Here is a 27617-nt window from a genome sequence, read left to right on the forward strand (position 1 = left end):
GGCAGTTAAATGATATTTGATTCAGAGTGAACTGCAACAGAGGAATGTCAGTGCTAAAGGCATTGTCAGTGTTTAAGGCGCCAGTCTCTCATCCCTTTAAGAGAGACTGCTTTAAGAGAGACTGATCTTACCTTTAAGAGAGACTACACAGGCATTCCAGACACTAGGGAATAACAGCCCTGGAAATGCTTAAACAAGTACGAAAGAACAAAATCAGCTTACTACTACAGACACCTATGCACCCGAGAACACACACACACACACGCACACACACGCACACGCACACGCACACGCACACACACACGCGCACACACACACAAACATGTTAACTGTTCCCGGAGATGTCAGGATCACAGGCAGTTCTCAATAAAGCGTGTCTAAATGTGCTAAACACAAAGACACAATCCTTGTATGACTCGATAACAAGTCCCTCCCACCTCAGGGGCCTTTCCCCGGTAAGCTACGGTTTTTCAAACACCTCTGCCCCCACCCGTCTCCACCCTGCTCCACCCCCACAAGCCCTACACCCAACTCACAGCCTCTCCAGCAGGCCTCGCCTTGGCTGACAACCCCCCCAATCTCCCATCCTTAAAATGTTTTAATTTGAAACGCTTAACCCAGTTAACTGATTCTTTATCTGCCTCCAATTAGCAACTGATTCATTAAATATTGAGCGGCCTGTGAAGGATTAATTTTTAATGTGTGCATATGAGGCGAAGAGTTGTACAACAACTTCCCCTGGAGTGAGAGACACAGAGGCGGGGACAGAGAGACAGAGAAACAGCCTGCTTTCACGTACATTTATACTCCTTTAGCCAAACAAAGATAAATAAATAAAAATCCAGCCAAACAACCCACAACCTCAAACCGCTCCTCGCTTTCTAAAGACAGGACTCCGGTCCGTGGTCCCCTGGGTTCAGTGCTTCAGTGTCTCTATGTCTCTCTGTCTGCTAGCGCTGCGAAGCCAGCAGACACACTTCAATCACTCGAGCCACGTATTAACTTCTAAAAACGTTGGGAAACAAAGTCGAACACACGAATCAGCTACTGCTGGAGCCTTTCAGCTACGGGCAGTTTTCAACACTGCAAATAGCTCACGATTAGAATGCATATATGCGCCTGGGTCAGGGTGCCCATGAAAGAAGGACTGTGCATGCGTGCCTGCGTGCGTGCGTGCGTGCGTGCGTGCGTGCGTGCGTGAACCTGCGGCGGATGGCTCGCGCGTAAACACGTTGACCTTTTCAGGCAGCCAAGGAACATCTCACCCCTCACTCTGTCTGTGAGCCAAAGGCTCTTCGTCTGTGTGCTACCTTCACCTCCTCCGCTGTTCTGCCTCCATCTTGCCAAGGCGCACGCTGGCTCCTCCGGTCCACACCTGCAGTGAAGGCAGCCCCGCCCAGCCCCGCCCTGCCCCGCCCAGGCCGGGCTGGAGCACAAACCGAGCCGCCTGCCGGTGTCCGACGTTTCATCCGGGAGCCGCCTGATCGGGGAATACGCTCCTGCCGTCTGGACGCCAAAGCAAAGCCGTCACGCTCCATGGCGTTCCGGATGCTTTGTGGGGCCCCCCCGGGGGTCAGCTCAACACCGCTACAGGCTCCCACCCATGGCCAGCAAACAGAGAATGAAGCAAGAAGACCAGAGCAGGGCTGTGGGGGGTGCGCTGTGCCCCGCTGACCAGCAGAGTTAGCTGACAGCCCCCTGATCGAGACGCGCACTAGGGCATAATGTGCCAGGCATGGCCCTGATGCCAAAGGACCTCCAGAATACATAACTGCCAGAAGAAGTGTGTGTTTGTGTGTGTGTGTGTGTGTGTGTGTGTGTGTGTGTGTGTGTGTGTGTGTGTGTGTCTTTGCGTGTCCATGGAAAAACACATTACAACCAGCCGCAGGTCAATCTGAAACTCAGATGAGAGTTGTATAATAACAGGACTATCAGTTATTACTCACGCACTGGGCCTCTGTTGTAGCAAATTATGACTGTTTATTAGCTAGGTAAACACTGGCTGTGATTAAATTGGCACCAGGAGCTAAACAGTATTAAATATTTTGAATTCATGCACATATATGAACCTCAACGCTGGGTGTATTTTAAGCACACCAACTCGTAAGGAGAGATATAGAGTAAATAAACTGCACAAGGGAACACTGCACGAGTAATTCTGATTTCCATCTCCAGCTGAAATACACCACAGTGTCTGTGGCACTACCACGCACCTTCTGTTCAGGGAGTTCCAGTAGATAGGCTCCATGTTAGCCGCAGCCACTGTTAAGCACTCCGCGAGGAACAGGATGAGAAATCCCAGGCCGTTAGCCCAGTCCGCGAGCGCCATGGGAACCCCGGCAGTCCGTCTCGCGGCTCCCATCTCACTCCCGACGGACGATCGCGCAAAGGCGCGCAGACAAAGACTTTGCGGGAGAGCAGGGGATGAGGTTGACCCTTCAAAGCGCGAAGAGACGGCGTGACTTCAGCATCCGCATTCCAAAAAAGACATATTTAAAATAAGAATAAAAAAGACGTGTCATACAGGCAGAATTGAACACCAAAAGTCCCAAAGTCTTTGTTCCATAGGTCACACGCGCTTCACAAGTATTCACGTGTATTAACGGTTGTCGACCTCAGTTGGCAAAACTGCTGAAACAGCAGAGAACATTGCAAACCATCTTTCCAAGCGGCGGAACTCGGCGGAACCGTGCACGGCTTTTGGCTTTAACGCGAGTCACAGCCTTGCCCGTACTGCGTTCCCTCGGACTGGTGCGCACCGGCGCCAGTACGTCCAGCGCTCATACGTTTTCCACTACCAACGGCAACGGTCACGGCTCTTGCATGTAGTCCGATCTCCCTTAAACGAATTTCACAGCCGCCCAAGCAAGAAGATTCGGTCGAGATCTGCGATCGGTCCGGTTCTTCCGAAGACGAACAGACGAAGTTGCGCCGCACTTTCGCGAGTGGAGAAAGCGACTCGGATGACCACGACCGACACCGCAATCGGTTCCTCTCGCCGGTGGTGCGGGCTTAAAACTCCTACCGTGACTTACACGTAAAACAAACGCTTAAACGTCGGGTGGGTGTCGTTAAACCACGCGACACCAAACCAAACGACAAAAAAAAATTTAAAAAAAAATTGTGGAACATAAAGACAGCAATGACCGGAGACGCGCGCGGGTCTGGCAAAACCACAAAACGGACCTTTTCGGGATCTGGGTAATGCGTCGAAACAGCGCGCGCGTGTCTGTAGCACGTTCACATGTCCCAGCTTTGAGTGTCCGTGTGTGCAGAGCCTCGCGCTTGACTCCTGCGCGGTCCCAGGAGTGCGCGTGGCGGAGCGAAAGCGCGTGGCTACGGGACAGGTCAAACGTTAACCCCACTATCGCTAGAGTCACGAGCCACCCTCACAGTGGATGAAGATGAACCGAGTGCAATAATCGACCATAATAACCCCTGTCCGCCACTCCTCAACCTTTAGACTCTCCAGGGATTCATTTAGGTTATTTAATAACCGCGAAAAACAAACAAACAAACAAAAAAAACCCTTGTCATTCGGAAATTTTGCTAGGGATTCAAAACCTTTAAATTTACCCACTAAATCACTTTAATTTGCTCAGTAAACGGCCCACAGCGATTGCATTTTTCATAGTACGCTTAACGGCCCAAGGGAAACCTAACGGCATCTGCAATGCTGAGGCGGCCGCTCTTCAAACCCGCAGACATCCTTCAACGAAAGCCTACGGCACGGACGCCCCCTTGTGGACAACCATTAAAACGGCAATTGAATTGGAAGCACCAAAAATTCATGAACGTCAGACCGTTATTACAGTAAACTGAAATTAAAAACAAACTTTCATAAGAAAGAGGGGTAAAAACGTCGAGGACGGCTTTCGTGAATACGAAGCAACTCTAAAAGTCGAGGGATTTGAGCCGTGCGATGAGAAAAGAACCTTCTATCCAGTGAATTACGCCTGTCCCGTGTATCGGTGGCTACCGGATACTCTAAGCTAAGGCTAAAGCAAACAAACCACCACAATACACATATTCAGTCATAAGTGCTTTTATAAAACATACTAAAATAGGAATTCAAAGAATAATTAAAACCCCTAAAAATGAACAATCATTACTTAGCTAAACGACCACAATTAAATCGAAATTTCTCAGTATAATAGAAAAAATACTAAACGACTTTGAAATAAACACCCCGATTGAAGTAGCCTGCAGAAGGTGGTACAGTAGTGAGCGAGGCAAGGTATGGAGGGTATCAGCACAGTACTGAGGGCAGACCAAGAAGCACACAGCATGTCAATGCATAGCTGGAGCTCAGAGAGGGTGTGTGTTGGGGGGGGGGGTAAGTTCTACAGAGCTGGCAGCCAGTGACCCTAGAGGACTTATGAATTAGGTTGAAATACAATAGGAAGTGTGTGAGGTTTGGGTTCAGGGACAACATGAAATCCCAAGGTGGGGGGGAGAGGCAATGGAGAAGGATAAAGGGGAGTTGTTGTTTTTTCTGCGTTCCAGATTTGCAGGCTGTTGCAGACTGAGCAGATGAAATGACCCCCGTGACCTGCAGTGACAGCGCCTGAGCACAGGAGGCACTCGGGATCCTGCTGAGAGGGCAGAAGTCACGTGATTGTCAGGTCAGCCCGGACCTTTAAAGCCTTTCACTACACCTTCAATAGAGGTGACCAACTGCGGTTGGCGCGTTTTTCCCCACGTCACCTGAACATCTGCGTGTCGTTATTCCCCGGGCCCTGAACATCAGCATCTCCCGCCCCCACCTTGACCTGAACGTTGGCATGTCCTTCCCTGCATGTGACCTGAACATCAGCACATTTTCCCACATAAACTGAAAATCAGTGTTTTCACAGGTGCCGTTCCAATGCTTGAATGCTTCTCGATTATTTAGCTGGGAATTTCAGAAGGACGAACAAACAAAATAGATTTCACATTTAAAATTTTTATTTTCAGTTAAACATACTGTTTTGATCTTAAAGAAAAAACAAAACACTATTCCCCCCTTTTCAGTGGGTACCACCTCCACTATCCACACAGCACATGATCACAAAAAGCTCTTGGGGGGGGGGGGGGGGGGGGGGGGGGGGGTTGGGCTGGGAGAAGAAGAGATCTAGTCTGTTCTTTTTTTAACTCTAAAAATTGCTCTTGCAACCTCAATAATACATCAGAATTAATTAGTCCTTATGTGTCAAAACTCCTGCAATTATTCACTTGAACATTAGCATAGAAAAACAATACATACAGAGGAAACCAGAACCCCCCCCCCCCCAGGGGGTTGCGTGTGTGAGTGAGGAGAGGGCCAGTTCCGGACGGAAGCGGCCCTGTTCAGAGGTGGGTTCTCTGCTCTACAGGAGAGCCTGCACTTTTAACCCGGGCGAGCTAGTGGGCCAGGCCAACATGGCCTGTGGTGACTTTCCACTCTGTGCAGTTATGGCCTGGAGAAGGAACGAACTCAGGGGAGCACAGAGGTTAAGGATCGCAACAAGAGAAAAAGGCAGAGATCATTTACACTATATACACGGCCCCTGGTGCCACACACGCACACGCCTGTGCGAATGGATGAGCAAGTGCCTTACCAGCACGCGTGAGTGTACACGCACGCACACATGCAGGCAGGCAGGCACGCACGCACTCACGCTCACTTGTGCACATGACCCGATTCTGTGCAAAGTGGTTAGGTTCAGATCTGGGAAGAGTGGTCACATGACCATGAAAAGGGAAAAGAAGTCCTTGTTGGGGGGGGGGGGGGGAGAGTGAGAGAGCGCGTGAGCAAGCGAGCCTATATGCAACAGCAAGGAACAGTGAGGATGAGCCAGGCTTGAATCCATTGGCTGCCCTCCTCATTCTGCCTGCAGGGGTCAGCGTGGAGCCAGGGAGCACAGGTCTCATCCACAAGCTGGCTGTCAAAATGAAAGCAGAAAAAGTAGTCAGAAATAGTGAGGCAATACCAACTCCGTAACACCAGGGAGACCAGGCTGGAACTCGGCGGACTGAACGGTGCACTGTCTGTATGTTCGAACACTTTCCAAATTGGAACCTTACCTGCTCTTGCTACTGAACGGCTGGGAAGTTTCAAATCCACATCTTGTGCGGTCCGAGGTCTCGATTGCAGCCTTTTGCTGTAGTAATTGTCCTCTCCCACGAGGAATGAAACAGACCTCAGCAGTCTCGGAGGTTTAGTCCACGAGGAAAGAACAAACATGGAATGGTGAGAGATCCTCGATCTGGTCCTCCACTCCAACCCGGGCTGGGTCCGGGTCTGAAACCGACGCGTTACTAATATATTCAAATATCCCAGCTTTTCTACATGCTAATCTTCTCCAAAAGGCATTTTGAAGGAAAACAAAACAAAACCAAACCATAAAAACAAAACTCTCTAGTATAAAGGGTTTCTTGTGGAACATTCAGCCAACCATTTTCCTTCATTTGACACAGAGCAGGGCAGAGCTCAGGAAGCAGTTGAGAGCATTTACCCCTCACCGCGCGGTCGGGTGTGTGCACCACAGCCCCGCCCACGAGGCCCCACCCTGAGCTGAACCGCCGCTGATCCTTTTGCAGCCCCCCCCCCCTTATTGCTGCTCCTCAAGTCTTTCTGTTCTTTTTTTCTTCTTCTTCTTCTTCTGCAAAAATAGAATCCAGAACCAGGAGTGAGAACAGGGAGGGAAATGGGCGTAATGCAGGGACCATTTCCTTTACATCAAGTACCAATAAATCCCCCACCCGCTTCTTCAATGGCTCTCATCTGAAGAGGGGAAAAAAACCAACAACAAACAACCCCCCCCCCCCCAAAAAAAATAATAATAATTAAAAAAAACAACCATTTTACATAAGAAATTAAAAGGAAAAAAATAAACACTGTTTGATTTCCATTTCGAAATGCAAACAAGTCGGGGGTGGGGGTGGTGTGATTCAGTAATCTACTGCTACACAGAGCGAGTCCTTGGCTCTGATTGGCTGGGCTGCAGCCACAGTGAGCAGGCCCACACCCGTCCAGAGGTCTTCGGCCTCCTCCCACTGCTGGAGAAAGTTCTGGAAGAAGAGCAGGAGGAGACAGCACTGTCTGCACTCGGGTTCAGCTGTTACACGCGTCTGTCCGCACACGACCTGTCGCACCTCGAGCCGGTCAGACAGACGAGGGGGCTGCAGCCGATTTGATGCGGTCACACATTTTGCTTTGCTTTTGGAATACATTCATTCATAATATACTTCCAAAGGAGGCAAAAGGAAATAAAATGTTAAAAAAGGAGAAAAAAACCCCCAAAAACAAACAAAAAACTTAGCAGCCTCAAAAGTGCTCCAAATCACAGAAGCTTGAATACTTTGTATGCAACATTAAAAAAATAAATCCATCAGCATTTTTTCCAACAGTAATGAAAAGTAATGTTAATCCCTCTCATACACACACAGATCACAACGCCATGGCGTTGAACACTGTCAGTAAGTCCACTATCATACACAAAGAGCACGAAAGGCAACTGGTTCACGTTGTCGTGCCAAAGTTTGGGTAGAGAATTCTCCATGTGGACGGGGAAGAGAACAGGGCAAGAAGTACACAGTTTTATGGTGTTTAAAGAGAAGAGCTACACTATTACACGTCCACCACGCGCGCACCCAAAACGCCCTCAGAAAACACAGGCAGAAAAGGCCTACACAGCACCACAGCCAGGACAGGCTCACACCACCCCCAGCAGGCCACATGGAGAACTACATGGTTTCAAACCGCTGGCATGCAATGTTTGACCGTTCTCTTTAAAAACCTATGTACAAGTGAGCCAGCGCGCGCACACACACACACACACACACACACACACACACACTCGCGTGCAAATACACGCACCTTTTAGTATACATGCTTGATGAAATACAAAAATCTGTTCAACAAAATAAAAACATGGCATTTTTCTATACACATTGGTAATAAACTTTGTGCACATTTCTTCACATCACTCTCTCTCTCTCACACACACACACACACACCCATGCTTGCAAAAAAACTCCTCGACCCAACAAACTTTTTCCCCTTTCTTTTTTTAACAAGTGCAAATATTCAAGTTTTTTTTTAATTCAGATTTTTATAGCTTTACCTTTCAGAAAAAAACAGTGTTTTTCAGGAGTGGATTTTTTTTCTTCCAGGAAAGTGAAAAACAAACAAACAAACAAACAAAAACCCCAAACACAAACAAACAAACAAAACCAACCCAACTGCATTCTGCCCTACAGCCTCAGGGCTGTGCCTAACAGAGACACTCTAAATGCTCTCCAGTCAAGAGAACACGCACTCTCTCTCTCTCTTACACACACACACACACACACACACACACATTTGGATACAAATATTTTACACAATATATGCATCAATATATTCACACGTTTTCATACTGTAAAAACAAAACAAAAACAACAACAACCCCCCCCCCCCCCAAACCAGACAAAACTCCATGTGAAATATTGAAACTCTTGTAATAAAGTGCAATAGCTTAGTTAAGGTGCATATGGAGTGAGAGGGCTCTCTGCAAACCATCTCTCTGTCTCTCACGCCACCCTTCTCTAGGTAAATGGGGAGAGAGTGAGAGACACGATGTGTGGGTAGCCCCCTCTCTGCTGAGCAGTGCACATTCATATGCTAGTTTGCTCCAGGTTAAGGCCTCAGGTAGACTCAAGTAGGTGCTGCTGGATCAGTAATCCTCCACTGCCTCCATCTCGCCCAGCATCATGCGCTCGCCTGCCCCCAGGAAGGAGTAGCCTGTGTAAGGAAGGCAGAGAGACACTGAGGGCAGGCGCCACGCCGAAAGGCTTTTTAACGCAGAGAGTCCGAGATGCTGGGATGAGAGGAGAAAAACCTGTGTGTGTGTGTGTGTGTGCACTGCTCACCCAGAATGCTGGGGTCAGAGTGGAGCATCATGGGCTTCTTTTTCATCTTCCCCCCCTGGCTGTCGTACATGCTGCCACTTTTACTCACATGGGCTGACTGGAACACGGACTAGAAAACAAACAAACAAAACAAAACCCCCCCCCCCCACAAATAAATGACCTAATTAATACCTTCAGGAGTTTCTCGCGTCTCCAACTCCATGCGCCAGTCACACACCAGATGCAATATGTTCCTCTAAACCTTCTTTGGAAAGCTTTTTTACATAATAAAATACATGAGAATCTAACTGAAAGCCCCTGGATGGCGACCTGCATGTTAGAGAGAATTACAACTTCTCTGAAAGGCAGCACCAACCTGCAGAGGGAAATTCATATATTCAGTCCAGCAACCTCCTTAGACAGCTGTAGAGTGAGATAGACGCACGCACGCAAAATCTAATACTTCAGAAATAAAATTACATTTTGATGTATAGCTCTGGAAAAAAAATGAGACCACTGCAAAAATAATCCCGTTTCTTTGGTTTAACTACAGGCATATGTTTGAGTAAAATAAACATTTTTGTTTTATAATCAAAAAATGCAGTGTTTTCAGACCTCAAATGACGCAAAGAAAACAAGTGTAAACAACCTTCCTATTTTAACTTGTGAAGACTTCACAAAATCAGTCTTTCTTGGAACAACCTTGACGCGTCTTGGTCTGTTCTCTGCCAGTCTGTCACGCTGCTCTTTAAACCAGATTTGGTTCGGGTTACCATCTGAGGGTACCTGACTACCATCTGATCGGTACCCCAATAAGCAGAATGAGGTATGGCCATGCTGGAATCCAGCAGACGTGCGTACATTCATGGGAACGCACGGCCCTGTCCGAACGGGAGAAGCCCCAGGCGGCGGAGACGCAGCAGCAGACCCAGACAGACAAGCAAGCAACGACCGTCAACCCAGACGCGGGAAACCGTGGCGGTGAGGGACGTGGTGGTCCTGAGGGGTGGAAAGCCGTGGAGGACTATGAAAACACCAGGGACTGAAAGGAGGACCAGAGAGACTATATAAGGTCAAACCACGGTTGTCCCAGTAGTGACGGTGTGAGTACAGAGGCTGTGCTCTCTGAGCTGGGGAAGAGACTACCGCAGATTCTGATTCGTCTTTTCCACACACGCCCCTTATGAAGGCTGTACGCTCTTCTTCTTCTTTTTTTTTAGCAGATCTTTAAAAAAAAAAAAAAAAAAAAAAAAAGTAAAAACCGAAACTTGCTATGTAAGTGTTTAATCACTTTGGTCTGGTACTAGGCGGAACCACGTCTAGCTGCAACAGCAGCGTTCGAGTCTGCCGGGCTGAGGCTCTGCCAGCCATGCCCACTGTTTGGGAGTGCGTCTGCGCATGCATCCTGTTAGATGTGCTTCAGGTTGTTCAGCTATTCCTACAGGAGCTCCCCGTACTTTGCACAATACCTCTGTCCTGCAGTTTTAACGAGCCGCCCACATCCTGCTGAGGAGAGGAGTCCTCCGAGCACCTCTGTGTTTATTGAAATGTGCACCACAGCGCTCTGAGTTCTGGCCAAGAAACACTACTTCTCTCGATCCGACCGCAAAGGCGGGCGGGTCTCTGGTCATTGGCTGACCTGCTGTTGCTGTCTGGGGTGATTGGCTGACCTGCTGTTGCTGTCTCTGGTGGTTGGCTTTCTGCTTGGCACGGCGTTCCAGGAACTGCTTGGCGAACTCTTTGGCTTCGACGGTGTCGCCCAGGTATGAGCGAATGAAGTCGTGCACCACATAAGGTGACTCCACCTCCTTCAGATATGACACCACCGTGGCTACTACGCACGACACCAGGGGGGGAGGCAAAGACATCAGGTCACTCTGAACACACAGCAGGCAGAGAGAGAGAGAGAGAGGGAGGATGTGTGTGTGTGTGTGTGTGTGTGCACGCGTTACCATCCAGAGAGGAGGAGGAGTTGTTGGCAGAGGTGTTAAGAGCATGCAGCATCTGTTCGCACCACGTGGTGAAGCCGTCCTGAGGTTTCATCCCCTGCAAGAGCTTCAACAGACGCTCCTCTTCCTCATTTCGCTTCCTACGATTCAGCAAGAACTGCTCACTGCACACACACACACACACACACACACACACACACACACACACACACACACAAAATCGGTGTAGGCATGTGTGAGTGTGTGTGTGTGTGTGTGTGTGTGTGTGTGAGAGTGTGTGTGTGTGTGTGTACGTACCTGAGGGAGGGGCTGCTAAGGCTGCTCTTCATGCCCACGTTGCGGTGGTTGCTTTGGGTCTTTACCGCCTCCTCCCACATGCCCATACCAGCTGCACTGGCACTGCCAATCTTGCTCTCCATACCCACCCCTGGCCACACCCCCACAGAGCTCTCTGGCCACTGCCCCATCGCCAGCTTGGGAGGGAGGGGTCAGAGAGAGGGTGCAAGAGGGAGGCAGAAGGGAAAGAAAGAAAAAGGTTTTTTTTTTTTTTAAACCTTATTCTGACTGTTCAGAGCAGCCTGATCTAGTGCAGTTAGCTACGCTAGTGTGTAGTGGGTTGACCATTTTTAATGCCACTACATTTCCTACAGTCAGGCAGGTCATGGAAATCCCATGCAAATATGTATACACACTTAATTAAGACTAGGAGGATGGGAGCTGTAATTAACGTCGGTCACGACTTCGTATCGGCCCACGGTAAAGCCACCCGAAGCCGACACACGCGCCCTTACCCTCTGCTGCTGGGCTCTCTGCTGCTGCTGCTGCTTGTGGAGTCTTTCAGCCTCCAGCTCCAGCAGGGCCAGATTCTTACCCTGGGCCTTGTGAGGAAACCCCGCCTCCTGGGCGGAGCCCCAGCCAGCCCCGCTTTGCCCTACCCCCTGCTGATGGTGGCTTTGCTGGAGCAGCTTCATGATAAGCTCCTGCTGCTGACGGCACTGCTGCTCAACGCGCGCGCGCACACACACACACACACACACACACACACACACACACACACACACACACACACACACACACACACACGAGAGTTCACTGAGGGTTTACATTATTCATCTCCATCAGTCATGTGAATTTCCATACAAAGTGAATAAAAGGTCGCGTGGAGAGTTCAATCTGGACCTTTTTGTTTTTTCTACTCCGGGACATAACAGCGCGGGCATCGGCGCTCACCTGTTTGCGCCGATAGAGCTCCTCCTCCTCTCTCCTCTTCTGCTCCTCCTGCTGCTGCCTCCTCTTCTCCTCTCGACGCTTACGCTCCTCTTCCTCCCGCTTCACCCTGAGTTCAGCTTCACGCCGCTCCTGGAGCTGACACACACACACACGCAGCTATTTTTGAGAGATACATGACAACTAAGAAAATAAGACATTATTGAATCAAGATTAAAGATATTCAGTAGGGAGAGAGACCGTGGGAGACAAACTGCGTGCACACACACACGCAAATGAACCCGTCTTACTTTCTGCAGCTGCTCGAGAGTTGGACCCTGAGGTGAGTTACTCATGGCTAGATCCCACAGACCAGACTCGCCACCTGCACCACAGACACAGGAACAGAGACACGCACACACACACACAAAGAGAGAGAGAGAGAGAGAGAGTCAGGAGGGCACTAGGGTGGGGGACACCCTGGTGTCCTCTTCTCAACTCAGAACGCTCAGAACCCAGTGGGCTACCTGGCTGCTGTGAGGATGAGGTATGCATGTCCCACACGGGGCCGGTCTCCGGCATAGACACAGACCTGTTCATCGCAGGCATCATGCCTGACTCCCCACACCTAACACACACACACACACACACACACACACACACACACACACACGGTAAGAGTCAGACACACCCGAGCGTGCGCTGCGTGGGTGGGGTGGAGGGGCCGTCACCTGTTGAGATGCTGGAACCTCATGTGCAGTTGCTGGTAGAGGGCAGCAGTGGCTGCCTGCTCCAACTGCTTCTTCACCAGTTCCTGGTCCATGTTACCCTGCACAGACACAAGACAGCTCAACGCAGGCGCTGAATACCATACAACACCGAGGACGACCCTAAGAAGACCTCAACCTCGAGTCAACCATAGCCAAACTACATTACAGTAGAACAAACGAAGATTGTGACTTGCCCAGATACCTTTGTTGGTGTGCGGTGTGTGTGTGTGTGCGTGTGTGTCTCTCTCACCAAAAGGGGAGGGGGGGAGGGGCCTGGGGAGAAAGGCACACGCCCCCACATCTTGATGACGTCTCCTAGAGGCTGGAAGCCCTCGTCACAGCCCCTCTTCACCAGGAGGGTCATGATGAAATAACCCGCCTGGAACCACTCGCACATCTCCACGGGACTGAAGGGCCCTGCAGAGCGACCCACAGAAGCACTCAAGACGCAGGATAGCACGCATGCACAAGGATCTGCACGCAGGCCGCTACAGAACTGAGACAAGGTCACCACACACAGGACAGTAGACCCCTGTGTGCAAAGGTATGGTGTAAAAAAATGGTTTTAAATGGTTTGAAGGTTGTAATCAAAAGACTGAAATGTGTAATGTGTAGGGTGCTTAGGTTCATATGGATAAACTGATTATTTCACACAAACGTTTGAGAAAAGAGGAGATGTGTGTTTGTATAAATATACTTGCGTGTGCGCGCGCATTACCTTGTATCTCTCCTTGGGGGTCTTTGTAGAACCACTTCATTGCGGACTCGTGTGTGAGTGGCAGGGCATTGGCGGAGTGAGAAAGAGTGTGTGTGGGTGGGTGGGAGTGTGTATGCACGGCCGGGTGTGTGTGGGTGTGTGTGAGAGTGGCAGGGCCGTGGCCATCCTGAAGGGCTTGTGCGAAACACTCCTCGTCCAGAGACGTGTCCTGCAGAGAGGCGACCAACTTCTCAGCTTCCTGTAAAAACAGGAAACACCCACAATATACCTCTTAAGTCCTCTGCTGCACCACTGCGCTTGGTACAACACACCACAACCGGAACCTGCACCGTGAAGGTGGAAAAAGTCGTCTTAAAACTCTTAGACAGAAGAGTGAATTTTTTCATGTGCATCTACATAAAATACGTAACATCCATCGCAAAAGTAAGTTGGCTGTGGAGACCTGCTGAAGGTGCTTCATGCCCTCGTCCTCTTCTGTGTCTCCCCCTGGTGGCGGGAGGTCAGGACCGGCGGCAGAGAGAGGGGACGTGCCAGCAGCAGAGGAGCTCTTGCTGGGCTGAGCGCTGCCCGCTGCCGGAGACGCATCTGAAACATCCGCAAGCGGTTCAGGGACGGGAAGGTGACAATCAAGAGCCTTAACCGTAGATGAGCACGCAGCGTACCTTCAGCAGACTGGAGACTGGGCTTCGATGAGATCAGGATAGGGGTTGGAGGCGTGCTCTTCTCCGTGGGGCGAGCGGGGGCAGGGGCGGAGTCTGCAGGCGGAGAAGCGGGTTTCGCGTCTCCGCCGTTGGCCAGTCCCGTGGCGGCCGTCTCCTCTGGTGGACACCAGGCGCGGAGAGAGAGAGAGAGAGAGAGAGAGATGAGGGCAGGGGTGAGAGCAAGCGTGACAAAGACCTGAACAAAAATCAACTAACCAGAAGTCACACAAACGCAGGCCAAACCTCCGACCGGGTAGCCCCCACCCCCGCCCCGCCTCCAGCCGGCCAGGGGGAGGGGCCGGCAGACTCCGCCTCTTACCTTTCTCAGCAGGGCTGTCCTTCTTCTCCTGGATGGTGTCCTCTTCCTCCTCCAAGGGCTCGAACCCCAGCTCCTGGTCCTCGCGGATGGCGTCTCTCGAGGCCTTCTGAGGACGTGCCACACACACACACACACACAAGACCTTACTGGCTGCGCTTGTGACGGACTCCGCCCACGACAGCGTCTGGCTGGCGGCGCCTCATACCCACCTTCACGCACATGAAGGCGCCCGACGAGTCGAAGGTGCCCATCTCACCCTCCTCCTCGTCCGTGCACCACTCCGGCAGCCCATCCCTGTCCTCCTCTCCTCCCTCGCTGCCCGCCCTCCTCCGCCCTACGTCTCCGTCCCGGAAATCAAAGTCAAACTTCCGCCGCCGCCCCTCCCCGCTTCCGTGGTCTCTCCAACCGGCCGAGCGCGGACCACCGTCTTACGGGCCGGATGAAAGGGAAACAAAATATACACCCCCACCACACTCAAACAATTAAACTTGAAAACAAATACATAAATGTTAAAAATAAATAAAATGTAGGTCTTTAATTTATGTTCCTATAAAGCAGTTGAATCACATTACTTAAACAAAAATGACGGGTAATCAAAACTGTGTTTAACTGGTATGCTGAAACTGCAAATAAAAACACTTTGCCAATGTTTTTGTTTACTGCTTTCAGCACTGAATTTATGCAGAATTACTGTGCATGTGTTTTTTTTGTTTTTGTGGTTTTTGTAACGCCATATAATCCATTAAACGTCACGGAATCCCCACAGGCAACTTCAAGCAAGTGCCATGATGAACACACATTAAACATTACAATCAGCTTTGTAGAATGTACCCTCTTCACCCAACCTTCTCCTTCCTTGAGTGAGTTAGCACGCGTGTGTGTGTGTGTGTGTGTGTGTGTGTGTGTGTGCGTACCATCACGGCGCACGCCCGCAACCCTCCAGCTCCCGCCCGGCTCTCCTGCCTCCTCCTCCTGCGGCTCCTCCCGGAGAGTGCGCCAGTTGTCGCTGTCCGAGCGAGCGTAGTCCTTCCGGCTGCCCGAGCTGCCATCCTCAAACCCGCCGCGGCCACCCTCTCTCCGGAGGGGCTTCTCGAAGCGCCGCTCGCCTCTGGAGAGCGCAAACAACCACTCGACGTCAAACACTCCGTACAAGAGATCACGGAAACGGCTAAGAGAGGCACAGAAAGAAGGCAAAACCTTCGCTTATGGCATGCAACTGCAACAGCAACTTATTCAAGATGGTGTAAAGATGTCAGAATCCTGGATTGGGATTATATCATCTGTGTTTTCCTGCATTATAAGAGTTAACGTAAGGGTGCAATGACCCTCCGCTGCGAACCTGTCGTTTACAAGTGTCCTGCGTTATAAGCGCTGGTGTACGGGTGTAATAACCCTCCACTGTGAACCTGTCATCTGCGATAAGAGCATAATAGCCACGCGTCACGCACCTGTCGTCCCAGCTCTGGCTGCGGTGCGTCTCTCTGCTGCGGCCAAAGCCCACGTCCTCATCGCCCCCTCTTTGGTAGAAGCCCCCTTCTCCTCTCCCTCTGCCTAAAATGCAGGAAGAAGAAACATCTCACTTTACACAGACCGTTGGCTTTAGGTGTGTGTGTGTGCGCACGCACATATTTATCCGCCTGCGCACTCACCGCGCCCTCCTCGGGTGCTCCCGCGGCCTCGGGACACGCCCGCTGGAATGGTCCCGCCTCCTTTACCCATGAGCCTCAGCACGGCTACACTGTTTACAGACATGGAGAAGTTCCTCTGCAATGCAAATAGATGATGCATCACAAATCAGATCACTGATAGCAGCAGTGCACATCAACACAAACACCACAGGAGAGACCAGGCACCCTAGTGTAGTACACCACAGGAGAGGCCAGGCATCTCAGTCTCTCAACTTCTGCTTTAAGCTCATTTTAAAGCGGTGTGAATTTATTTTTAAGTCACTGGCATTCCATTTGTCTTTTGCATTATTACTTTTATGCTCTGTATGCTTTAGTTCTTGTTCCTATAAAGCATGGACGCTGGATGCTTTCCCTTAGTTATCCATAAATACTGCAATGACAAACGCGCCGATCAAGCCAGTGTGGTCTGGGAAAATTAGATTATTCCCAAGGGATGCCGCTCCAGGTGTAGCGCGAGCTCACCTGCTCCTCCTCAGTCAGAGGCAACAAGGCTAACGGCTGCTGGGGCTCCTCCTGGAGAATAGCAGTGAACTCCTTATCCTGCATATCCTCTGGGACCTACAGACACAGACAGACACACAGTCAGCAAATAGTCCACAAAACACAATCGTCCCAGGCTAGCAGCTCAGCAAACGCTGACAGCGCAGCTGCGCGTGGGCTCCGCTGACAGGTCCCTCACCTTGTTATCTTTGATATAAAGTGCTAACATCTCCTCACGGCCGTAACGGTACTCGGCCAGCTTCGACTTTGGCATTGCTGGGGAAGGGGGCGGGGATGTGACGCTCCCTCCTCTGGATAGTGCACGGAGCCTGGGACACACACACACACACACACACACACACCCCCCAAACTCATCGTCATCATCCTCAACTCATCCACGCCAATTAGGAAGCTGTTAAATCTTTTTTTAACACCTTCAGAGTGAGCTGAGGAACCTCAGGAAACATCTGCTTCCTTATTTAGACACTAGCAAAGAGGAAGTTCAGCTCAAACACAACCAGCAAAGGAGAAGGAAAACGCCATAGAGAGAAATGAAGGGGAGCATTAAAGGTTACCATTCTGGGCCGAAGTTTAGCGTCTCAGCGGTCATACTCTCTGCGTGCTCAGGGCTCAAAGGATCTGCAGATATAAAAGGAGCTGAAGTCCCACTACAGCACAACACCTGTTACTACAAAAAAAACTCTAGAAGAAAAAGAAAAAACAACTACAGCTAAGAAATAACCAGCAGTGTGTATGAAATGAAAAGGATCAAATCTGATCATCACAAATGAATAAAACGAACAAACAAACAAAAAACCCAGAGCCAGGTTCAGGTCCAAACACAGTCCCATGGAAATAACCCCATGGAGGAACTCTCACCTTGTCCAAATGCAAGGACTGACCAGGAGCAGGACAAACAGGCCAGAAGAGTGCAGTAGGGGCTGAGAGACGCTGTTTTGGTGTGCGTGTTGGGTGGACGTGGAGCTCTGGACGAGTGGATTAGTAGCTGCCAGATTCAGAAGAATAGCAGAGGAACAAAGAGGAACATCGAAACCGACAAAAACTCTGGAAAACCGGGAACACTACTCCAATAATACAGATCCCATAAAAAAAGTCAGTGGAATAGTATGCCAGGAATAACAGACTGTGCTCTGCGAGTAAACTGTGGTGGCATTGATAAGAGCACGGGATTGAGATGCCGTGTTGTCACTTTTGCTGGGTGCTTCCCTCCGTTTGGCCCCGATCTTGGTTGCTCTCGTTTTCAGTGGTTCTTTTACAAACAAGCCTTCACCTGCATTAAAAAAACCAACACACACAGAAGTGAAGAGCAGCACTGATCAGACAACTGATGAAAAATGCAAAAAATGAAATATGTCTACACAGGTGAAATGTGTTAATTTATTTACATGTTCATCAAACGCTTGTGGCAAGAAAAACAAGCAGTGTGATCTAAGATACTGAGAAACAAACTTTGAAAGTGCATTCAAGCTGGGCATCACACTTGTAAATAAACACAGCTTGGCCATTTAGATATACATTTATTAAATATCTCGCAGAGCAAGAAAGGACCATAAATTAATACTTTTGCATTCATTTGTACTTAATCTGGGCGATTTTACAGCAGAAGCTTGGAAAACCTGAAGCGCTGCCATAACTCGGCAGCTTGTAGCAACACGACACCGAACATTCCAACACTACCGACATGGTCGAGGTGCGCGTTGCCACTACATTACCGATGGAGGCTTTTGAGACTAAGAGTCATCACCACAGGACCCTAGGATTTGGCCATTTTAACGATTCTGAAGAAGTTGTCTGGAAGACAGTTTAGCAGGCGGACGGAGAGAGGTGGAGTAGGTTAAAGCGGCACGGATGACCCTCTATCGCGCTAGCTAACGGATAGCGCGGACAGCTAGCTGGCTAGCTAAAGTTGACAGTTTACAGAACTTAAATTTTATGGTTTGTTTATATATATATATATATATATATATATATATATATATATATATATATATATATACACATACACACACATATATATACACACACACGTTTTCCCTTAAGTTAAAGCACAAACTATAATAGCAAAATGGAGACTAGTGATACGATAAGATGGCTGTAAATGAAGAAGACGTTTAAGGTTAAGCAGCAATGCCCGGAACGTTTCATTGCCCTGACCTGGCTCTTCTCCAAAATCTACCTCGGTGATTCACTCAAGGCCTTTTCAACTGAAACATTTCAATCAACCAGTAGCAATTTCCGTGCTAGGCGAGAGTAACAGGATCGATGCAGGCAAAGCAGCAATGCACTGGTGATTGCAATGCATTAGTAATTCTGCACATTCAAACTTTAAAAATGTTACCTTTTTTTGCAAGATGAACAAATATGACCCCGCTTGCTAGCTAGCAAGCATTAGCAGGCTAGCTAGCCAGCTTTTTTTAAAGTTGAGTCTTGTTTCAAGATTTTAGTCGATTTGCACGCATGTGCTTCGCAGTAACAGACAAAGTCGAGTCAGATATATCTGGTTTATGCAGCTATCTTATGCAAGTAGGATAGTGAAGTATATATTTAATGTTTTTTTTTCCCCTAATTGTAAGGCTCGCCGTGAGTTTTGTGTCGCGCTCGGTCGTCTTGTTTGTGTTTTAGAAAAATGGCTGTTCGATGTCTACCACGTGACACGCTCGTCCAATCACCGCAGACTTCGAGCGCATGCGTACCGCGTCTCCTGCACTGCGCCACCTAGCGCACAAGACAAACTTAAACTCTCGCTGTCCGTTCGAGTCCAGCTGCAAGTGAAGACTGCTCGTGTATCCGCCGAGTACGGCAGAGGACGGACCGTTACATTTAAGATGCAGTTCCGTCTTTCGCTTGCCACCCCCCCCACCCCCGCCACTTTATTCCAGCGCGGCGGACGCCTGCAAGGTTCTGCACGCGCACGCGCTGCTGCGGTGTCGCCCAGCACCGTAACGTTCCATTAGAGGAGCGCTCGAGGTTGCCGGCTCACGTGCACTCGGTGACAAAACACCTTCAGCGCTCCCGAGAGACTTCCTCAAGAACACCTGTGTGAATAAAACATTTCAGTTCCTCTGTGAGGATCGTGTGACCAATTATGCCCTCCTAAAACCATAAACTTCACGTATTTGATGTTAATTACAGTGTAACTACATTTTCTAAAATGGAAGAAGGCTATGTCATACCTAATTATTTAAAATTAATTTAATAGCTCTGAAAATGTTTTGTTATATTTGTTTGTAGTCAGAGTACTTTAAAGTTAGATTTGTGTATCATGGGTGATTTCTGTAATTATTTTCTTGTATCTTTTATTATTAAATGTAGAAGACTTTAAGGGTCGGTGCCAGGCCGAGGCCCCATCCAGCCACCAGAAGAAGGCCTCGAGTCAGGCACACCGCTAATCAGGCTTAATGCCCAACAGCTGGGCTAGACCTATATAAGCCCAGTGACCCGGTCACGCAGTGCTGGGTTTTTCCCTGAAGTTCTGAGCCAAGCTCCTAGCTGGTAACTTTGTATATTGAGGTCTGTGAGCCCTTGTGCTACACCTTACTTCTGTTCTGTGAGGGTGTCTGATTTACACGTCCGCTCCCCTCTCCAGTCAACTCTGTCTCTCTCCTAAAGCTCCCCATAGCCATTACAGTTCCTCCCTGTTTTCTGGTTTTGTTTGGGAAGTTTTAGTTTGGTTTTCCCCAGTGCATCGAGGTTGCCATTCTTCCCGTGGCATCCTTGGTTCTCCCTTTTCCTACGCTCGGCATGATATTTAGTTTTTTCCTCTTGTTTTGTTGTCCTCCATTCCTTTGAAGGGTGATATACGCGGCAGTAGTTTTGTTGCTACTGTAGTCTAGCGAGAATTTGTTTACCTTGCAACAAAGCGGCCTGGGTTCACTGCCCACCTTTGTTTATTTACTTTGTCTTGTTTTACCAGTTCTATGATCTAACTGTTTTGCGCATGGGCCCACCATCATTAGAGTGTGGTTGCTCAGCCAGTAGGCTGTTGGTGTCATTACCTATCTGACCCTGGTTTGAGCCCACGTTACAAAGACACTTTATGGTGATCACTCATGTTGATAAATTGGGTGAAAATGCTGATCTATTGGAACTGTAGTGTTAATGTTTGAGGTCTTCAGTGACAGCTTTTGTGTTCAGTTAGAGCATGTTAAAGCACGTGAAAACTTCTCTGTTCTTTCCCACCATTTGCTTTTCGTCCTTAATAAAGAAAGACGTCTTCAAACCCTCCTCACGATCGCCGCGTTCCCAGAGCACAACCCCGAACGACCCTGTTCATTTCGGCTTCAGCGTCACAAAGACTCAGCTTCCGCCTCCGCCTCAGTAACACAGAAACCCGGCCTAATTGGAGGAGACTGCGGAGTAAGCGTGCCTTAGCCAGGTTGCAGGGGTGCACATTTCCACAGGGTTTCTGCAGGTAGACGGAGAACCTGCTGATTAGCTGCTAATTTCGTTGGTTACAGAGGGGCACGCACTAAACCCCTCTTTCTGGAATCACACACCACTGCTCCAGTATTCTGACTGAGGAACTGTGTCTACATAATGGGGCAGAACTTTAGTAGTTGTACTTTTGTAATCGTCGAACCATAACCTTTAAATCCTTCAGATGAAGCACTCTCGGCCAAAAAATAATAATTATGGGATGTAAATAATATAATGTTGAACAAGAAAAATAATATAATGCATAATGTAAAACCAAATCTAAGTATAGCCTAATGGTTAGTTTGTTCCAAAAGGGATCTCAGTAAGAATTAGTTGCAGCTTCTGTGAATGAGAGGGAGGTTGGATTCCATACAAAAGAAGTCAGAAACGTAAGCTATGACCATGAAACTCAGCCCTAACTCTAACCGCTGGGCTGTGCCAATCATTAGGAAATTGTAATCATGAGAACATAGTTTATTCCAGTATAGTTATTTATTTATGTACTTCTATAAAGCTGTGGCAATGCACTGTCACATGGTCCAGTATTTTCAATAGTCAAGAGACCACAAAAGAGGTGAGGTTTCTTAAGAGCCCAGGAGAGGTGAGGAATTTTAGAGACCGGGAGAGAGGTGAGGTATTTTAGAGACCGGGAGAGAGGTGAGGTATCTTAGAAGGCTGCTCTATTCAGTGCGTCTTTTGTCTCTGGCCAAAGTCCATCATGCTGCATTTTTCTGTTGAGGTGCTTATCACTCTCTCAGCTCTGCCTGTCTCTCTCCATCACTCCAATGCTGCCATTCCTTTGTTCTGCTCCATTCAGGAGGGATCCAATCGAATGGCCTCTTTTACATTTTATGGCACTATCAACCGTGCGTGCAGACAGCGGAGGGGGAAGGGAAGCGAGGCCGTTGGGAAGGACTTAGCGCCCGTCCTATAGCTGGAGAGCGCAGAGACTACGTCTCGTCACACGCCGTAACATACAGAGCTGGCCACCGCAGTGTGCACGAGCTCCAGCGGGCTGTACGCTAAAGTCGGAAATCTAATTTAAAATGATGGCTGTCTGTAAAAGTGCCAGGAGCTATCTGTTATCTCTGGACCTTCTCCCTTCTTAATTACCCCGCCATACATAGCAACACTATGTCTTGTATATTGAAATGCGCTATACGAACAAACCTGACTTGCTTTAATCTAAAAAAGAGTATGGTACCATATTTCAACATGTCTCTAATATAGTGCCGAGTCTAGACTCCGAGCACTTCGACAGCCCTGACGGTGCTCTTTTTAATTTTCAAGTGTGGATTCCTCAGGACACGTAGCACCTGAGGGTACCAGGCGAACGCAGACGAGAGTGAAGATAAAGAGAGAAGACGTCTTTCGAGCGCGACATAAAGACTGCGGTTTAAACCAGCTTCCTAGTCCAGCTCTGGCTACCTGTTTCAGATATGCTGACAGTTGTGTCAGATAAAACCTTTGACCTGGGAGAGAGCTCTAGAGGTCGAGCCTAGGAAGATCTAGAGCTTGAAAGCAGCACACACCACATCAGGCCTCTCTGGTCACGAGTGGGTCCGATCGCCTTATTTGCTTATCACTCTGCTGCCATTCGAAATAAACAGCCCAGGCTTTCGCTCCTTTCCTCATTCCTCCAGACGACTCCGTGAGCCCGCGTTCACCATGAATCTCCTTCTGAGCTTGGCGACGCTCTTTGCCGTCTTTCACGGCGCTTGGCGCGCTGCGGCGACGGTCGTGGGAGACTTCAACCATGTGGAGAGGTGCAAGGACTTGCTGTACATGAGCACGCCACCTCAGGGCATGGTGGAGACGCAGCTGAAAAAGATCTGCCAGCGCTACGCCAACAAGCCGCGCTACGTGACGCTGTACGACCCCCACAAGCGCATCCCTGTCTATTCCGCGTACACGTTCAAGAAAACGGAGGGCGCCCGAAGAGTTGACTACCCTTGGATGTACGAACCTCAGGTAGGATGCTCTCTGCTCATCCATGGCATCTGGAATGGCAAAGCCAATACGAACCTATCGTGAAAATTAATGTGCAAATGTGTGTCGGTGCATGAACAATTATGCACCGAAAGTAATGGGGGTACTGGAGATACTTCCTCGCTCGTGTTTTGGTTCTTTGCAGCTTGAAGAGACAGACGGCAATGGTAACATGCTCCCGTTCCCCCCTGGCTACCTGCACATGAAGTTTGAGGACAGCCAGGCCATCCTCGACGACTACTCCGACGTAGTCCTGTACGAGAGGGGCCAGCTGAACCCGGATCAGCACCAGTCTGACCCACACGACCGCGCCGCTACTTACACCCTTACCAACGTGGTGCCGGAGATCCGGGAGTTCAGCATCGGGCCGTGGCGGGAGCACCTGGAGCGTGTCAGGGTGCGCCTGAACAACTACTGCCGAGGCACCGCCTATGTCGTCACAGGTGTGACCACGGCGGGTCACACGATCCGCGGCCACAACCAGGAGCGAGCGGCCATCCCTGAGGACATGTGGTCGGCCTACTGCTGCACCGACTACGACCGCAACTCACCGCACAACATCCGCATTAGCTTCCCAACCCAGGGCGCCCTGGCCAAGAATGCCAAGGAGGGCAATGCCGTCCACGAGCTTCCAGTGCAGGACCTGGAGAACTACCTGAAGACCCGCATGGATGTGGACCAGAACCTGCAGCTTTTCTACGACAACTGCATCTCACCCTCGCCACTGCCCTTCCGTTTGCACAACACCATATAACAGCACAGCGCTGTCACACTGCTCCTCGCTGCTGAAATTATGCAAAGAAAATACATTCCAAATACGAATAAATCTCAAAGGTGATATTTCTGTATTTTTCCAACTTTCTTTATTTCTAAATGTATTCCTAACTTTAACTCTTTTTGGGGGGCACTTGTTAGAAACACATGTAAGTAATTTGTTTATGATGATATGAGTTATAAATCTTAAAATCAACATATGTCCTTTTTTTTCCCACTGTGGAATACATGCATTAGTTGGTTTGTTTTACAAATGTGAAACCATATGATGTGCCATATGAAGTTAAACTTCTGTCTTCTTTTGCATGCTTGTTTCAGATGTGTAATCAAATGCTCATGGCAGTGTATAAAACCACTGAAGGTCCTGAGTTGCTCTAGCTGATAATAGGGCAACAATGAAATTCCATTTATTATTGTGCAAAGTTAAAGTCTTTTGTTCCAGACACTCTGGCCCACATTTACATGGCCTCTTTATCGCTAATGAATTCTGCATAACGTGAAAGAGAATTGCCGCCATTTGCCTACACACAGTGGTTCAGTGGCGTTTGCAGATATCAATTTTCATGGGGAGAAAGTAGCCTTTCAGTTTTGTCCCAAGAAGGCTTTTTTTTTTTTTTTTTTTTTTTTAAGGTGCGGCCAAAGTGACAGAGACGCTGTACTTTTTTTGTGCAAATAAAATTGTCTCATGGTCTTCTTTGTGCCTTATCGTCTTCCTTGAAACGTTGTTTTTAGAAATGAATTAAATCATCACTTTAATTCACATTTTTTTGTCAAATAAGACACATGTTAAGGTAACACAAAGCTAATAATTTATTAATCCAGGATTTTTTATGTTTTGTTAAATGTCATTATAAACACAGAATTATTAGAATATCCAGACACCAGTGGTAATTCATGATTTATTAGGAAAATAGCTGTTTAATTACTTCATAAACTAGCTCTGAATGATGCAACCAAGAACACTGAATACCTGGTACAGGTGTGTTGAGAAATGGTAAACCCACACCACTACTACAAGACATACAACACATACACAACACTTACGCTTACAAATATAAACAACACACACAACACTTACACACACATATATACAACACATACACAACACTTACAATTACACATATATACAACACATACACAACACTTACAATTACACATATATACAACACATACACAACACTTACAATTACACATATATACAACACATACACAACAATTACAATTACATATATACAACACATACACAATTACAATTACATATATACAACACATACACAACACTTACAATTACACATATATACAACACATACAGAAATCTCATTGCTCTGCTTCAAATTTCACTGCTCTACTTCAAAACTCACTGCTCTACTTCAAAGATGTTTAAAAACTTTTATTCGCTCTTCTAAGTTTCTGTGCCCCTTTCTGTTATATGAGTTCCCCTTACTAGGTTGTGTATGAAGGCCAGATGAGACAAGCACTTAGGCCCAGAGGAGGCGGAGCTGAGGAGTAGCTTCTGGCACTACTCCACCCTTAACTGGCCCAGGACACTGTTACTCAGCATGCCACTCCGAAGGAGTGTGTGTTATCGCCAGGCAGCGGGAGAGAGGTGGGAGCAGAGCGGTGACTTTGTTTCCCGAGGCTCCTGAGAGGAGGGCGAGGTGAAAGCGCCATGCGTCCCGCCGTGCGCGGCGACAGACAGACGGCACCTCGGCCTGCGGCGCAGCGAGAGCGCGCCGACCGGTGTGTCTGCTACCGTCCTTGGCCGAGGCCGGGGCGGCTGCAGGACTCCAACCGTGTCGGGAAGTGTAAGGACTCCCTGTACACGGCCACTTCGCCCTGGGGTGACCGACCGTGCTACGTCACCGTGCAGGACACGTGCAGGTGCGTGCCCCGCTACCCTGCCCACGTTTCCCGACGTCGGCCGTGGAAGTGCGAGTCGCGGGTGAGCCAAAAGCTCTGCTGAACTGCAAGCTTCTCAGAGTGGGCGTTTCAGGGCGGCTGCCGAGGGTACTTTCATTGTACAGGATCAGTCAAACGTCAGCAAGCACGCTACACATCTAAAGAAGGGAACGTGACAAATTCAAACAAGGCTGTGCGATCATCTTTTGTGGTTGGCCTAAGATTTAATTTTTATGTAATGACAGCTGGATATCAATTTAGTTCCTCCTTAGACGTAGAGCTGTCAGCGTGAGTGAGATCGCTTGGTTACTATGACATTTCTCAAAGGTACCTTTCATGTAGGAGGGCTGTAATCTAATCTAACAGAAACACAAATGAGAATGAAAATGCTAGCCTGGCAGAGCTAATAAGCTTGGACAGAATGAATGAGTCTATCACCCCCACCCCACCCCTTTCACACTCCAATTCCCCTCTGCAATTTCTCATTGGTTATTAGCATTATTGATAGAAGTAATATTGCCCATTTAAACGTGCAGCACAGCTCAAAGGCACTGAAAGCAAACAGGCTCGGGGGAATATACGTGAAGGTCACTTTTTTGTCTCCTGTCTTCCCCTCTTTGTCATTCATTCATATCTCCTATTCTCCGCCTCCGTCTCTTATCCCGTCATCTGTCTATATTTTCTTTCTCTCTCTCTCTCTCTCTCTCTCTCTCTCTCTCTCTCTCTCTCTCTCTCTCTCTCTCTCTCTCTATCCATCTACCTATCTCTTTCTCTGCAGTTAATGTCGGGCTTAAGGAGCGATAACACGGAGTCCGCTCTCAGTCTGGTGACAAGTCTCCGCTCGTGGCCATTGCCTCCCCACCCCTGCAGTCTGAACAACAACGTCGTGGTTGAGGTTCGCTTCGATACCTCGATACCCTTGAGGAGCTTCTCAAGGCACGCATGGACGTGCGCAAGAGCTTCCAGATCTTCTGCATTGACTGTTTGCCTGATTAAATGTAGTCTGAATTGAGTCATCTGGGTTTGGGTCAGTGAGCTAAGTGGATTCCCGCAGTGACCTACTAGATGGTCTGTAGTGGTAAAGGTCCAGAATTATTCCATTTATCTTTTTAGTAATGTAGATTATAGTCCCAGAAACTCTCTCTTTGCAACTTTAGTGGTTGCTGGTTTCCGGTAGAAATAATAGTGATGTCTACATCGTACCTGGAAAATTCTGTGATCGTTTGTTTTTTCTTCCTCTATGTAATCCTGCTCACTCCATTGACTGATTCATTCATTTATTTACTGTTTCATTCATTTAGCCCCCACAAATAAACAAACAAATGAACTGACCACAGTTCATGCTCATGAACTGCATGACTGGTCAGAGGGCTGAGACCGCTGATCTGTATCAAAGAACTGGACATCTGACGCAATAACATTTTAGTATTGATCAGTGGCTAACACTCATTAATGAACTGAGTACCCTTGCATGAACTTTGACCTCTGCGATATAGACAGTACAGACAGATTCCTAGAGAGGAAAAGGAATAAGCCTGTGCTATGAATGGCAGTTATCATATATACCGGGATCAAAGATTTCTTTGTAGAATAGTACGTCACTTGTATCACAGATCAACGATACGTTGCTAATTTCTGTTTCTCCAGTAGATGGGGCTGACGTCATATTTAACTGACCCAAAAACCGTCATTTCTAACGTTACTTTACAGAAAGCCCTAATATTAAGACACAATAAAAGCGATAGGCAGTCTATATAAATGTCATATAAATCGTATTTTTAAGGACTATGCATAATGCACAAACGTGCTCTATTTTATATTTCAGAAGAAACAG

At 48.4% G+C, this 27617-nt stretch overlaps 3 protein-coding genes across 4 annotated transcripts in view; 1 reads left to right on the forward strand and 2 right to left on the reverse strand.

Moving 5' to 3' along the window:
• efnb3a (ephrin-B3a) overlaps nucleotides 1-3355 on the reverse strand; it is a 31751-nt gene extending 28396 nt beyond the window's left edge. Inside the window, exons 1-2 of the mRNA XM_027015302.2 lie at nucleotides 2525-3355; nucleotides 2214-2436 (exon numbers count right to left, since the gene is read on the reverse strand). Coding sequence (XP_026871103.2) covers nucleotides 2214-2362 — 149 coding nt within the window. The 5' untranslated portion in view covers nucleotides 2363-2436; nucleotides 2525-3355. The remainder of the gene's footprint in view (nucleotides 1-2213; nucleotides 2437-2524) is intronic.
• A 4772-nt stretch (nucleotides 3356-8127) lies between these two features.
• Nucleotides 8128-19323, reverse strand: gigyf1b (GRB10 interacting GYF protein 1b). Of its 2 annotated transcripts, none has more exons than XM_035535854.1 (24): nucleotides 19044-19323; nucleotides 17564-17975; nucleotides 17260-17323; nucleotides 16884-17013; nucleotides 16667-16762; nucleotides 16166-16280; nucleotides 15965-16067; nucleotides 15431-15624; nucleotides 14726-14943; nucleotides 14517-14622; nucleotides 14159-14314; nucleotides 13939-14081; nucleotides 13497-13734; nucleotides 13029-13195; nucleotides 12740-12837; nucleotides 12536-12636; nucleotides 12320-12393; nucleotides 12033-12167; nucleotides 11594-11800; nucleotides 11100-11275; nucleotides 10806-10966; nucleotides 10524-10687; nucleotides 8875-8983; nucleotides 8128-8746 (listed from the first exon to the last, which is right to left on the reverse strand). In XM_035535854.1, the coding sequence occupies exons 3-24, from the start codon at nucleotides 17292-17294 to the stop codon at nucleotides 8679-8681; spliced, it is 2994 nt and encodes a 997-aa protein (XP_035391747.1). In that variant the 5' UTR covers nucleotides 17295-17323; nucleotides 17564-17975; nucleotides 19044-19323; the 3' UTR covers nucleotides 8128-8678. The 2 variants fall into 2 exon arrangements, with proteins under 2 accessions (XP_035391747.1, XP_035391746.1); XM_035535853.1 differs by having other exon boundaries at nucleotides 15431-15684.
• Nucleotides 19324-22789: 3466 nt separating this feature from the next.
• Nucleotides 22790-23864, forward strand: LOC113580618 (endonuclease domain-containing 1 protein). Its single transcript, XM_035535793.1, has 2 exons — nucleotides 22790-23092; nucleotides 23256-23864. The coding sequence occupies exons 1-2, from the start codon at nucleotides 22790-22792 to the stop codon at nucleotides 23862-23864; spliced, it is 912 nt and encodes a 303-aa protein (XP_035391686.1).
• The last annotated feature ends 3753 nt before the right edge of the window (nucleotides 23865-27617 follow it).

This window comes from Electrophorus electricus, chromosome 17 (assembly GCF_013358815.1).
Source record: "Electrophorus electricus isolate fEleEle1 chromosome 17, fEleEle1.pri, whole genome shotgun sequence".
In the NCBI taxonomy this organism is placed as follows: domain Eukaryota; kingdom Metazoa; phylum Chordata; class Actinopteri; order Gymnotiformes; family Gymnotidae; genus Electrophorus; species Electrophorus electricus.

Coding starts and splice junctions, on each gene's coding strand:
- gigyf1b (XM_035535853.1), bottom strand. CDS start 17,294: ATGACCGCTGAGACGCTAAACTTCGGCCCAGAATG. Junction 14,315..14,516: donor GGACAGCCCTGCTGAGAAAG/GTAAGAGGCGGA, acceptor GGTGTCCACCAG/AGGAGACGGCCGCCACGGGA. Junction 13,735..13,938: donor GCATGAAGCACCTTCAGCAG/GTCTCCACAGCC, acceptor CTGTTTTTACAG/GAAGCTGAGAAGTTGGTCGC.
- LOC113580618 (XM_035535793.1), top strand. CDS start 22,790: ATGAATCTCCTTCTGAGCTTGGCGACGCTCTTTGCCGTCTTTCACGGC. Junction 23,093..23,255: donor CTTGGATGTACGAACCTCAG/GTAGGATGCTCT, acceptor GGTTCTTTGCAG/CTTGAAGAGACAGACGGCAA.